Source organism: Macaca fascicularis, chromosome 3 (genome assembly GCF_037993035.2).
Source record: "Macaca fascicularis isolate 582-1 chromosome 3, T2T-MFA8v1.1".
Lineage (NCBI taxonomy): Eukaryota > Metazoa > Chordata > Mammalia > Primates > Cercopithecidae > Macaca > Macaca fascicularis.
This window is the reverse complement of record NC_088377.1, coordinates 182039423-182051885: the sequence shown is the minus strand read 5'-3', so window position 1 is coordinate 182051885 and position 12463 is coordinate 182039423. Positions and strand designations below refer to the sequence as shown.

Genomic DNA, 12463 nt, shown 5'->3' with positions numbered 1-12463 from the left:
TCAGGAGTTCGAGACCAGCCTGGCCAACATGGTGAAACCCCGTCTCTACTAAAAATACAAAAATTAGCCAAACATGGTCACGGGCACCTGTAATCCCAGCTATTCCAGAGGCTGAGGCAGAGAATTTCTTGAATCTGAGAGGCAGAGGTTGCAGTGAACCAAGATCACGCCACTGCACTCCAGCCTGAGTGGCAAAGCAAGACTGTGTCTCAAAAAAAAAAAAAAAAAAATAGTGTGCTAAGTGAAGACGGCAAGGGTGTAAAACTGTATTGAATGCCGTTTTTGTAAGAAGGAAGAATGAAAGAGAATATGCTTGTATTAGCTTGTATGTTTCCAAAACGATTTCTGGGCAGTAAAAATGAACAGCAATGGTTATATGTTGGGAAAATTGGGAGAATTGAGCAGATAGGGAAGGTGGGGTAGGAGGGAGAGTTTTTACTGTACATTTTTTTATTTTTTCCAAGACTGAGTCTCACTCTGTCACACAGGCTGGAGTGCAATGGTGTGATCTCAGCTTACTGCAACCTCCTGGGTTCAGGGGGTTCTCTTGTCTCAGTCTCCTGAGTAGCTGGGATTACAGGTGTATGCCACCATGCCTGAGTAATTTTTGTATTTTTAGTAGAGACGGGGTTTCACCATGTTGGCCAGGCTAGTCTCGAACTCCTGACCTTGGGTGAGCCGCCCACCTCGGCCTCCCCAAGTGCTGGGATTATAGGCGTGAGCCGCCATGCCCAGCTTTACTGTATATCTTATTCCTCTGTTGCTTGAATCATGTGAATATATCACCTACTCAAAAACCTAAATTATTAAAAGTAAGTTTGCTCTTTTAAAAAGTGGATACATTTGGCCGGGCGCGGTGGCTCACGCCTGTAATCCCAGCACTTTGGGAGGCCGAGGCGGGCGGATCACAAGGTCAGGAGATCGAGACCATGGTGAAACCCCGTCTCTACTAAAAAAAAATAGAAAAAATTAGCCGGGCGCGGTGGCGGGCGCCTGTAGTCCCAGCTACTCAGGAGGCTGAGGCAGGAGAATGGCGTGAACCCAGGAGGCGGAGCTTGCAGTGAGCCGAGATTGCGCCACTGCACTCCAGCCTGGGCGACAGAGCGAGACTCCGTCTCCAAAAAAAAAAAAATAATAATAATAAAAAAAATAAAAAGTGGATACATTTTTAAACAGCTCACCAAGAGTTTTGGTGTAGTTAGGGTCAGTGAGAAGTCCTTCATTCCCTTTGTTCATGGCCACCTTTATTCTAGGCTTCTTAGCCTCACCCCTGGATTATGTAGTTGGTTCAGATGAAAATTTCTGTTCACCTTCTGTGCTGCTCTCAGATTTGACTTCTGGAAACACTGCTTTAATTTTGTCACTCACTGGTTTAAAAATTCAGAGTGTCCACATCAGGCTCCATTCTGTTAAATAAAAATTCAGCCGTGCAGCCTGATGATGGAAAGTCTTTAATCTACCTGTCACCTTTCCAAATCAGTTTTCTTCCCTATTATACCCTAACAGAAGCCCTCTCCTTGAGTCGTGCAGTAAGCTTTCTATCTCCTTCCACCCCGTGCCTTTGCTTACCATGTGCCTGGAAAGATGGACAATTGGCTTTCATTTTCCATTCTTCCCTAAGACAGTGTCTTACTGCTTCAGCCTCTTCAGCTCTTTCCTTCGTCTGGATTCCTGTATGTGTTTCTCAGTAGGATTGGGCCTTCTCATTTATCCAACTACATGGTGCTTTATAATATTGTTTCATGTATTAATCCCTTCAACTGTATGTAATACCTTCGAGGGCAGATACTGTCTTTTATGGGAGGCTATGTGATACAAATAACTAGATTTTTGGAGCTAGCCTAATTTCACAACCATAATAGTACCACTTAGTATCCAGGGGACCTTAATTTTCCTCTCTGAGCCTCATAGAATCACCAGGAAGAATTAAATGAGAAAACACGAGTAGAACACTTTGCACATCGCCTGGCCCAGTAGAAGCACTGGGTGCTGCCTTGCTTACCAGTCTCCCTTCCCACCTCTCCCCAACCCCCACCTCCCCCCACCTGCCTTTACTGAATATGCTTGTGATGACTGTCCCCAGATATGTAAGGACCCCCTTTCCCCCTCTCCTCCAGTATGCCTTTCTGGTGACGGCGTCTGTGCAGTTTGCCGGTGGGATCGTTATCTTCTTTGGACTCCTGGTGTCACCAGAAGAAATTGGTGAGGAGAAGCCGTCCCTTCTATTCCGAATGTCTTACTATTATGGCCAAAAGGAAATCTGAGGCCAAAAAAATCGAATCTCTTTTTTCCTAGGAGAACTCTGAGCTCCTTTTAGTGAGTGAAAGGAGAACAGTACTGCCGTTTGAGTCCTGTCGACATTGTAGCCAGCCCCTGGCACAGCTGGACGTGTTTGAGGGGAGTGATGCACATCTTTTGTAGATACAGGAAAATCTTCGCATTTGCAAATGATTTTTATAATTGAGACACTGGCAAGGAATGAACATGGATGTATTTCTAATTTCACTTCTTGAAACATTTCTTTTCATCCATAAAAATGATTCACAAAAATGATACCTGTACTTAAATACAGATCACATACAAGCGAAACCACAGAAGCAAACAGATGTACAATTCTTCTATCTTTTCAGGATTTTTAGACAGACTGTGTGACTTTAATTGACCTTAGTTGACCTTGGTCTCTGGACTTTCGTTGCTGTTTCTGTAAAATGGAAATAAAAATAACATCGCCCCATCGCCCCATAAGTAGTGATGTATGCCGAGCCCTTCGCACGTGGTGGTCTCTCCATAAACAGTGGCTGTCGCTGTTGTTTTAGGTCTCTCAGGTATTGAGGCAGAAGAAAACTTTGAAGAAGACTCACACAGGCCATTAATTAACGGTGGTGAAAATGAAGAGGAATATGAGCCGAATTATTCAATCCAAGATGATAGTTCTGTTGCCCAAGTCAAGGCAATAAGCTTCTACCAGGCGTGTTGCCTTCCTGGAGTCATACCGGTAAGAGCCACTCACATCTCACCACTGCCAGGGAGGTGTGAGAGCCCGTGACATCCCCTCTGCCTGGGATAAAGCTTCCCTAAGTATTGAGCCTGTCTTGGATACTTTATTTTAGGAATATATGTTCTGAGGAATGTTGTCTCGTGCCCCTCAGCTTATCTGATCCCTAATGCAGGGGTTGACAAACCTTCCATGAAGAGGCAGAGAGTAAATATTTTCGACTTCGGGAAACCATCCAGTCTCCCCACTACTCAGCTCTGTAGAGCAAAATAAGTCACAGAAAACATGGGACAGTTAGGCGTGGCCAGACTTGGCCAAAGAGCCCTGCTTTCCTGACCCTGATCTAGTATGTGACTAAAAAGGCAAAATTGATATTTTTTAATGTCTACTTTTGGGCCTTTCAAAGTATTATAGGATTATATGTGGACCAAGAAGAAGGGTTGTGAATGGTTCCTAAGTCTGCCTTGCCCCTTTTATTATTTATTTATGTTTTTGAGACAGAGTCCCGCTCTGTTACCCAGGCTGGAGTGCAGTGGTGCAATCTTGGCTCTCTGCAAGCTCCACCTCTCGGGTTCAGGCGATTCTCCTGCCTCAGCCTCCCAAGTAGCTGGGATTGCAGGTGCCTGCCACCACACCCAGCTAATTTTTTGTATTTTTAGTAGAGACGGGGTTTCACTGTGTTAGCCAGGATGGTCTCCATCTCCTGACCTCCTTGCCCGCTTTGGCCTCCCAGAATGCTGGGATTACAGGTGTGAGCCACCGCGCCCAGCTTGCCTGCTTTTAAAGGGTCCAGAACAGAGCACTCCACAGTCTTTCTTGGTCATGCATTCCAGTGTTTTCCACAGCCTGTGCAGTCAGGAAAGCCTTCTAACGTCTACACTAAATCCCTTCTGCAGTTTTTCTGTCTTGATGTTTCGGGCGCTCTAGCACTGGAGTGGAAGTTAAGAGGCCTAGGTTATGTTTCCAGCTTACCCACTAACTTTCTGTGACACCTGGGGTAAGTCACGCAACCCATCCGTGAGTCTCAGTTCCCCTTCCCATGGAATAGAAATTATTCCAGTCTTCCCCGGGGCCTGTAACATTGGGCTGTTGTGTTTTGAACAAGCACCTGTTGTTATTTCATTTGTCAACGGTGCTTTATGAATGTGATCCCTCAGGTAGAGTGATCTGTAGGCCATCTTAATACGTGCCTGTCAATCCTCTTCTGTCGGTGCCCCCAAGCTGAGAGAACTCACGTTTCCAACAGAGTTAAGTATGAGTTAAAATGTAATTTTCCACAATCCTTTAACCCAGTGATGATATACGATATAAGAGAAATGCAGGTTGCTTTAGGCCTGTTCTTATGCTATTGATTATTATCTTTTAACTGGTTTTTAAAATACTCTACTGGTAATAGTTTAATTTTTGAGAAAGATCTTTGTTGTGACTAAATATGGACCGCTTTTGCTGTTCCTTTGTTCTTCACAAGCTATTGTTCTCTGACATGGGCAGGGATGTAAAGGAAATCTAGTTAACTTAATTCCTTTGTCTTTGTAGCAGGCTGTCTGGTCAGAATGCACTCGTGATTGGGATTTGGCCCTCTAGGGGGTGGCTGTTGCCTGCCAGGGAAGCTGTTTTAAAACAAGTGATACCTAGGGAATAACTGGCAGCTCCAGGGAAAAGAATATACTAGCCAGACACCCTTTGAAGTCAGCCCCTCTGTTCCCCCCCCCTCTTTTTCCTTTGATGCTAAATGTCAGGATTTCCTGGTAGTAATGTGTTGAATATAGGAGGCTCAGCCCCACCACCGTCTTCATGTAGCTGCAGCATTTTTTCCCCTAAAGGAGAGAGTCACAAGGACGATGATGACATGTTCTTTCATTTTTGACTCGCCAGAGAGACTCTCTTCTTTGCCACCGGACCGGGGAATGTGGAGCTTTTGGAAACTAGTGTGAAAGGGATTATCATGCTGCTGCTCTTCTTAGACCTTGGAACTGTAGTGTAGCCCCTTTGCTCTCCATTGTTCATAGTGTTGCCTTGGCAAGGAGTAGAATAACCAAGCCCGTTTGGCTGCTCCCAGTAAAGGCCGTGGTGCTTCCTGGACTTCTTTGCCTGTGGTTAACGCTGGTTAGTGGCATGAATACCATTCATCTTTGTGTGAATAAAGAAATGTGGGCATGTGCCCTGCCTTATAGGCTCCAAACACTGGCTTGCTTCTGCTGGAGAACTGATAGGAGGAGAAACTGGAGACAGCTAAGAAGTAGCCATATGTGTTTTTTATTCCAAAGGCCTGCTGTACATGCCTGTCTAGAAGTTAACAGGGATGAAAAGCAGAGGGAGACTGGCTGAAGTGGGGGTTTGTAGAGATGTTTAATTGTAAAATCAGGTTCTGTTCATCCTAAATTCCTTTATTTTGTTTTGCTTTTAAATGACATTAAAAATGGTGGTCATGCTGTGCTATTTGTCCCTCACTGAGAGTTGAATGTTTTTCTTGTAGTACTCACTGGCCTACGCCTGCTTGAAGTTAGTGAATTACTCCTTCTTCTTCTGGCTCCCCTTTTATCTGAGTAACAACTTCGGCTGGAAGGAGGCGGAAGCCGACAAGCTGTCCATTTGGTACGACGTTGGAGGGATCGTAGGTATGCCAGTGATGTGCCTTTTCCATAATAAAGTTAGTCACTAGTGATCTTTTACTGGGTTGTGAAATCTGGCCTCATTTAAAGTTTTATTACTTATTCTACAGCCATTTCCCTAAACTGTCCTATTAGTAAACAGCCAAACTCTTAAAAAAAAAAAAAAAGGAAAAAACAAGTGGTCCATAGAAAGGAAGACCCAGCCTAAGGCAGCGCTGTGATTTACTGGGCTCTTTTTTCTTAGTCCTTTGTTGATGGATCAGTTCTTTTGTCTTGGGAAGCACATGGAAATCTCTTTAAATGCAATCCTTTCATACGGCTTTCTCATTGATATCTTAGCTCTAAAGCTAATTGTATGTCGGAGATCCAAGTTAGAATGTGAACGTGTTCATTGTATCTACCTCCCGCTTTCCCCACTTCCCCCAGCCTAATAAGGGAGAATACACCAGTCCCCCCCTTATCTGTGGTTTCACTTTTCGAAGTTTCAGTTACTCTTAATACTGTACAATAAGATATTTTCAGAGAGACCATTCACATAACTTATGTTACAGTATATTGTTATTGTTTTCTATTTTTGTTAGTTACTGTTAATTTCTGTGCCCAACTTATAAATTAAACTTGATCATGGGAATGTATGTATAGAAAAAAACATAGTATATATAGAGTTTGCTACTGTCTGTGGTTTCAGGCAAACGCGGGGGTCATGGAACATATCGGCTGAGGATAAAGGGGAACCACACCTTAGTATGTAGGTTGTCAGATCATAGAGGTAGACGTAACAGCAGGGATTAACTTTTGTGAATGTTTTACAGTTGTTTCATTGTAAACAAAGATTTTAATAGTGGTTTATTTTGTGGTAGCTGGACGTATCAACAAGGAAGTAATAAGTATGAACAAGGAAATAAGACAGAGGAGCAGAATGTACTTTAGTGGGTATTACTTACATGGCTATGCCAGATCTTAATAACCTTCAATAATGTTAACGGTTAGAATTGTGGTGAGACTCAACTGCCATGAGCTTGTGAAAGCACACAGTCTATGCTAGGCAATCTAATATTACTGTATTTGAACTTGGCTGCCCGCATTCTTAAATCCAGAGCCAAAGGTGAGGTTGCAACCTTTAGACCTCACCGTACTTCTGTATCCTCTGAAGTTGAAATTGTCCAGCTGCCTCCTGTCTGATAAGGACACACCAGATGTCCTGTAGCCCCTAGAACTCAGAATGGTGCTGTATGTGACATTGTTGCTTGAAAGATTCATATCCCTGCTTTTTAAAGATTGTGTCCTATTACCAAACCATAACTGCTAAATTTTATTTTAGTGAATATTTACTAGCCACTATTTTTTTTTTTTTTTTTTTTGGAGATGGGGATACTGCTCTGTTGCCCATGCTGGAGTGCAGTGGCATGATCTTGGCTCACTGCAGCCACAACCTCCTGGGCTCAAGCGATCCTCCCACCTCAGCCCCCTGAGTACCTGGGGCTACAGTCACGCACCACCATACCCAGCTATTTTTTTTGTATTTTTTGTAGAGATGGCGTTTCACTGTGTTGCCCAGGCTGGTCTCAAACTCCTGGGCTCAGGCAATTTGCCCACCTCCGTCTCCCAAAGTGCTGGGATTACAGACGTGAGCCACTGTGTCCACCTACTGGCCTCAATATACTGTAAGACACAATTTTTTATTTTTTGAGACACAGTCTTGCTCTGTTGCCCAGGCTAGAGTGCAGTGGCACAATACAGCTCACGGTAGCCTCAGCCTCCTGGGTTCAGCAGCATGATACGGTTCACCACAGCCTCAACCTCCTGGGCCCAAGCAATCCTCCTACCTCAGCCTCCCAAGTAGCTGGGAATATAGGCACGTGCTACCATGCCCGGCTAATTTATCTTTTATAGAGATAAGGGCACTGTGTTGCCCAGGCTGGTTTGAACCCCTGGCCTCAAGCAGTCCCCTGGCCTTGGTCTCCCAAAGTGCTGGGATTATAGGTGTGAGCCACCATGCCCAGAGAGACATAGTTCTTAATTCATTATCTTTTAAATTAAAAAGAAAAATCAGAAATAGCATTCACAGCTTGTTTTTGTAAGGGATAGCCGATGGTTTTGACCGTTTTTCCTTTTTTCATGTTTTGCTGTCTGATTTGTGGTCGCCTGTCCGCATTGGTCATCATGGCGATTTAACAGACAGTTTATCTTCCTAAAAGGAAGTAATGGAGGACCCCTTTTCAGGGAGTCAGCCATATTTTTTTTTTTTTTTTTAGACGGAGTCTCACTCTGTCGCCCAGGCTGGAGTGCAGGGGCACAATCTCGGCTCACTGCAAGCTCTGCCTCCCAGGTTCACACCCTTCTCCTGCCTCAGCCTCCTGAGTAGCTGGGACTACAGGCGCCTGCCACCATGCCCGGCTAATTTTTTTGTACTTTATTAGTAGAGAGGGGGTTTCACCATGTTGGCCAGGATGATCTGTATCTCCTGACCTCGTGATCTGCCCACCTCGGCCTCCCAAACTGCTGGGATTACAGGCGTGAGCCACCGCGCCCGGCCCAGCCACATTTTTTGATAGACCAGTGTTAGGCTGCTGCCAGTGAGACGAGAGGGCCAATGGGGAGCACACTTCAGGTGAGCGAGCTAAATTAGAAGTGATTTTGATTGCTCGACACTCTGTGCTTGAAGGTGGAACTTTGCAAGGCTTCATCTCTGACGTACTACAGAAGAGAGCGCCGGTTCTTGCCTTGAGTCTACTTCTGGCGGTTGGGTCCCTTGTCGGGTATAGTCGTGAGTATTCCTTTGCAATTACGAATTCCTTTGCTTCCCTAATCTGGTAGGAATAAGGCATTTTGTCTGGAGTCAGTGACCAGTGCTAGGGAGAGCCTGGAGACCAGCTTCAAGGCCTGATATGCCACCTTTGCATTGTCCTGTGAATGCCTGGGAAACCTGTCATCACATCGTTTTATTTGTCTTGGGAGGAAACTGACATCTCTTTTGCTTTGTTAATTTGCTTAAAAGCTTGCTTGGGAGTGTATATGCTTTGTTTGGGGGAGGCTCCAGAGGCATGGCATTATAGCCAATAAAACAATAAAAAGGGAACAGGTTTCAAAAGCGGAAAGATGGTAATTAGTAGGTGTGGTATATGTCCCTTAAGATGCTGCTGAGACAGGAGTAGGGCTTTTCTTTAGCTTTTAGAAGTCTCGTTAGCTTGAGCACCAGCAAGAGGCAGACGTTACAAATCAGAGTTGAAAGCGGCAGAGAGAGTTGTGTCTCTTTGTTGTCTCTGGGAGTGATTTGTGAGGTCGCGGAGACTCAGATCTTTGCGTACTGTTGGCAGAGGCACGTGGAGTCCGCTTTTTAAGTCACCGTGGTTTGTCTGTGTCTTCCCTCACAGGTTCTCCAAACGATAAGGCCATCAATGCCCTTCTGATGACTGTTACAGGTGCGGCCCATGGCTCTGCTCCACCGTGCTTCTGCTACTCTGTCAATTCAGAGGAAAAGGGAAACTGTTTTCTCCCTCAATTTGAGTAGTACCGAAACCTTAATTACAGAGAATTCAGATTTTAGAAGGAAAGATGTCTCCTTTTCCAGATTCTTTTTCTCTGCTCTTTCTTACATCACCTCCTCAGTCCTATTGTGACAGAAGCAGTCCCTATTGACAGAAATTTTCTTAAGATTTTTTTTTTTTTGAAATGGAGTCTCGCTCTGTCACCCAGGCTGGAGTGCAGTGGCGCAATCTCGGCTCACTGCAAGCTCTGCGTCCCAGGTTCATGCCATTCTCTTGCCTCAGCCTGCCAAGTAGCTGGGACCACAGGCGCCCGCCACCACGCCTGGCTAATTTTTTGTATTTTTAGTAGAGATGGGGTTTCACTGTGTTAGCCAGGATGGTCTCGATCTCCTGACCTCGTGATCTGCCTGCCTCGGCCTCCCAAAGTGCTGGGATTACAGGTGTGAGCCACTGCATCTGGCAGATTTTCTAAGATTTTTGATTACTGTCCCAGCTTCTGCTTTTATTTCTAGAAGTGACTTAGAAAGATGCCACATGGGAGACCAATTCACAAGCTTTCAAAAAAATCCACAATAGCTTGTGTCTCCTCCTGTGTTGAAGTCGGTCAGCATTTTGTCACTTGAGCACTAGATAGAATAGTTGGGTGCATTTAGGGACTATGTTATAGAAAAATTACTTATTTTATTTATTATTTATTTATTGAGACAGAATCTTGCTTTGTTTCCCAGGTGGAGTGTAGTGGCGCAGTCTCAGCTCACTGCAACCTCCACCTCCTGGGTTCAAGCGATTCTTCTGCCTCAGCCCCCTGAGTAGCTGGTAATATAGGCATGCACCACCCTGCCCAGCTAATTTTTGTATTTTTAGTAGAGACAGTGTTTCACCATGTTGCCCAGGCTGGTCTCAAACTCCTGACCTCAGGTGATCCACCCGCCTTAGCCTCCCAAAATGCTGGGATTACAGGCATGAGCCACCGTCCCCAGCCAGAACAATTACTTATTTTAAACTTATTTTATTTTTATTTTTGAGAAGGAGTCTTGCTCTTGTCACCCAGACGGGAATGCAGTGGTGCGATCTCAGCTCACTGCAACCTCTACCTCCTGGATTCAAGTGATTCTTCTGCCTCAGCCTCCCGAGTAGCTGGGATTACAGGCGCCTGCCACCACGCCCAGCTAATTTTTGTATTTTTAGTAGAGACAGTGTTTCACCATGTTGCCCAGGCTGGTCTCGAACTCCTGACTTCGGGTTATCTGCCCACCTCAGCCCCTCAAAGTGCTGAGATTACAGGCATGAGCCACTGCGCCCAGCCAGAAAAGTTACTTATTTTAAACTTTAGATCGTGCTTGGCAGAGTGAGCTGCTCATTCTGCTTGGGGTACATGGAACTGGTACCAGCAGTGAGAACAGAATCACCTGGGCCATCCCATGCCTGATTCATGGGCAGCCTCACTGAGAGCAGTGGCAGGTAGCGTCACCTGCTCCATTTCAGTGGCTTTTTCCTCTTTGCTCTTTTTTTCAGTATTCCTGGTTGAATTTGTGTAGTGGAAAGATCATATGATGCAACTCTACCATAATAGAATTTATTTGACAAGCTAGTGCAGTTGATATTAATGAATGTAAACTTCACAGGATTAGACAGGCTATGTGTTTCACTATATTTTTGTATCTTTGGGTTCTACAAAATATACTAGAGTGTCACATAATTCAAGAAGAGATTTCAGGAACGTGGATGTTAACTATTAATAGTTTGAAAATGATACTATCTGGGGGTTTCCTTTTTTTTCCACGTCTGTCCAACATATTAAGAAAACTATTGGGATATTATTTTGCCTTATGCAGTAGATTGCTAGTGGTTGTGAATTGTGTTTTAATAAGAACCTGTTCTGTTTGTGACTTCAGGATTTTTTATTGGTGGACCTTCTAATATGATTAGTTCTGCTATTTCCGCGGACTTGGGTCGCCAGGAGCTCATCCAAGGGAGCAGTGAGGCCTTGGCCACTGTCACAGGAATTGTTGATGGTTCGGGGAGCATTGGAGCTGCTGTGGGCCAGGTGAGAGAACAGGAGAGGGGCTGGGATTCTAATGTCTTCCCTCAAAGGCGCCTGAACGTGAACCTGCCCTCTGGGCCTCAGTAGGTGGCACTCTTGTGCTATAGAACGCTGTTCCGAGAGCCCAAGGACTTCCGTCTCCTCTCAGAACCAGCTGATGCCTCCTAATGTGGAAGAACTCTCCATTTTTTTTAGTTCCTTTTTTCTACTTATACTTCTAGATTCTTCCTGTCTGCAAATAAGCTAAGACCTCATAAGACAGACAGATCCTTCTGCCCCAGCCCACCACCCCCTTCTTTCTTTCCAGGCTGAACCTGGTGTTCCATGGCCAGGGGCGCTTCTTGTTATCCCCACCTGGCATGTGGACCCCACCATTGCTGTCTCCTGTCTCCCTCTCCCAGACACTCTACTGCATACATGTTCCTTCCTGGGCCCCACCAGACATGGCCATGGACTCTGCAGCTGCTTCTGAATCACTTGCTCTACTTCCTGTGTGTCCAAAAATCTCTGACCGTATCTCAAAGAGTGTCCCATAAGTGTCTGGTATCAGAATCATCTGGGGCACTCATTAAAGTACAGAACACCAAGCGTACTACAGACTCGCTGAGTTAGAACCTACAGATCTGTATTTTCAACAAGCCGCCTCGGTGATTCTTCCGCACTCGCATGTTTGAGATCCCTACACTAAGATTGGCCTACTATACTTAGAACTATTTACGTTGACCTTTTTTTTTTTTGGCATAAATTCAGGCTTTCTCTGGGACAGATATTTCTTTTCTGGCACAGTAATGAGTCATGCCTCTTCTAGGATATACCACTACAGATTGTAGAGTACTAATTTTGCTAAAAGATGGATTTGAGAGTCATCTGTATGGATAAAAATAGTTGAACCTGTGGAAGTGAATGAACCATTTAATGGGGAAAGAGAATGTTGGCCGAGCCTCAGGGAATGCCCAGTGGTCAAAGAAAGAGGAAGGCAGCAGAGTAACCTATAGTCAAGGGAACTGCGTTTGAGAAAGCGTTAGTAAGGTCATGGATGTAGAGAGGTCAGTAGAAGGAGAACTGAAGGATTTGTCTCTTAGGCTCTTAGTTTTGACATCTAGGAGGTCATTAATAGCCTTGACGATTATTGTTACTTGCTTGGTGGGGGTGAATTGCTAATGTCTGATTGCTAGTGGTTAATGAGAGACAAGTATTGAGGTAAAGTAAGCCATGTTAATACTTTGACTACCTAGCCGTATTTTAATAGTCTATATGCGCTTGTTAATGTCTGTCCCTCCCACTGTAACATAAGCTTCCTGAATGTGGCATTTTGTTGTATGTT

At 44.8% G+C, this 12463-nt stretch overlaps 1 protein-coding gene across 15 annotated transcripts in view; it reads left to right on the top strand.

Moving 5' to 3' along the window:
- Nucleotides 1-12463, top strand: part of SLC37A3 (solute carrier family 37 member 3) — a 65081-nt gene that overhangs the window by 43199 nt on the left and 9419 nt on the right. For 9 of the 15 annotated variants that reach the window (XM_074036138.1, XM_045388247.3, XM_045388245.3 and 6 more), the window contains 6 exons: nucleotides 2118-2202; nucleotides 2817-2995; nucleotides 5472-5613; nucleotides 8273-8374; nucleotides 8982-9029; nucleotides 10991-11142. In XM_074036138.1, coding sequence (XP_073892239.1) covers nucleotides 2118-2202; nucleotides 2817-2995; nucleotides 5472-5613; nucleotides 8273-8374; nucleotides 8982-9029; nucleotides 10991-11142 — 708 coding nt within the window. Of the gene's footprint in view, nucleotides 1-2117; nucleotides 2203-2295; nucleotides 2996-5471; nucleotides 5614-8272; nucleotides 8375-8981; nucleotides 9030-10990; nucleotides 11143-12463 lie in introns of all 15 variants that reach the window. The other 6 variants (XR_012432931.1, XR_012432930.1, XM_045388246.2 and 3 more) reach the window with 4 other exon arrangements.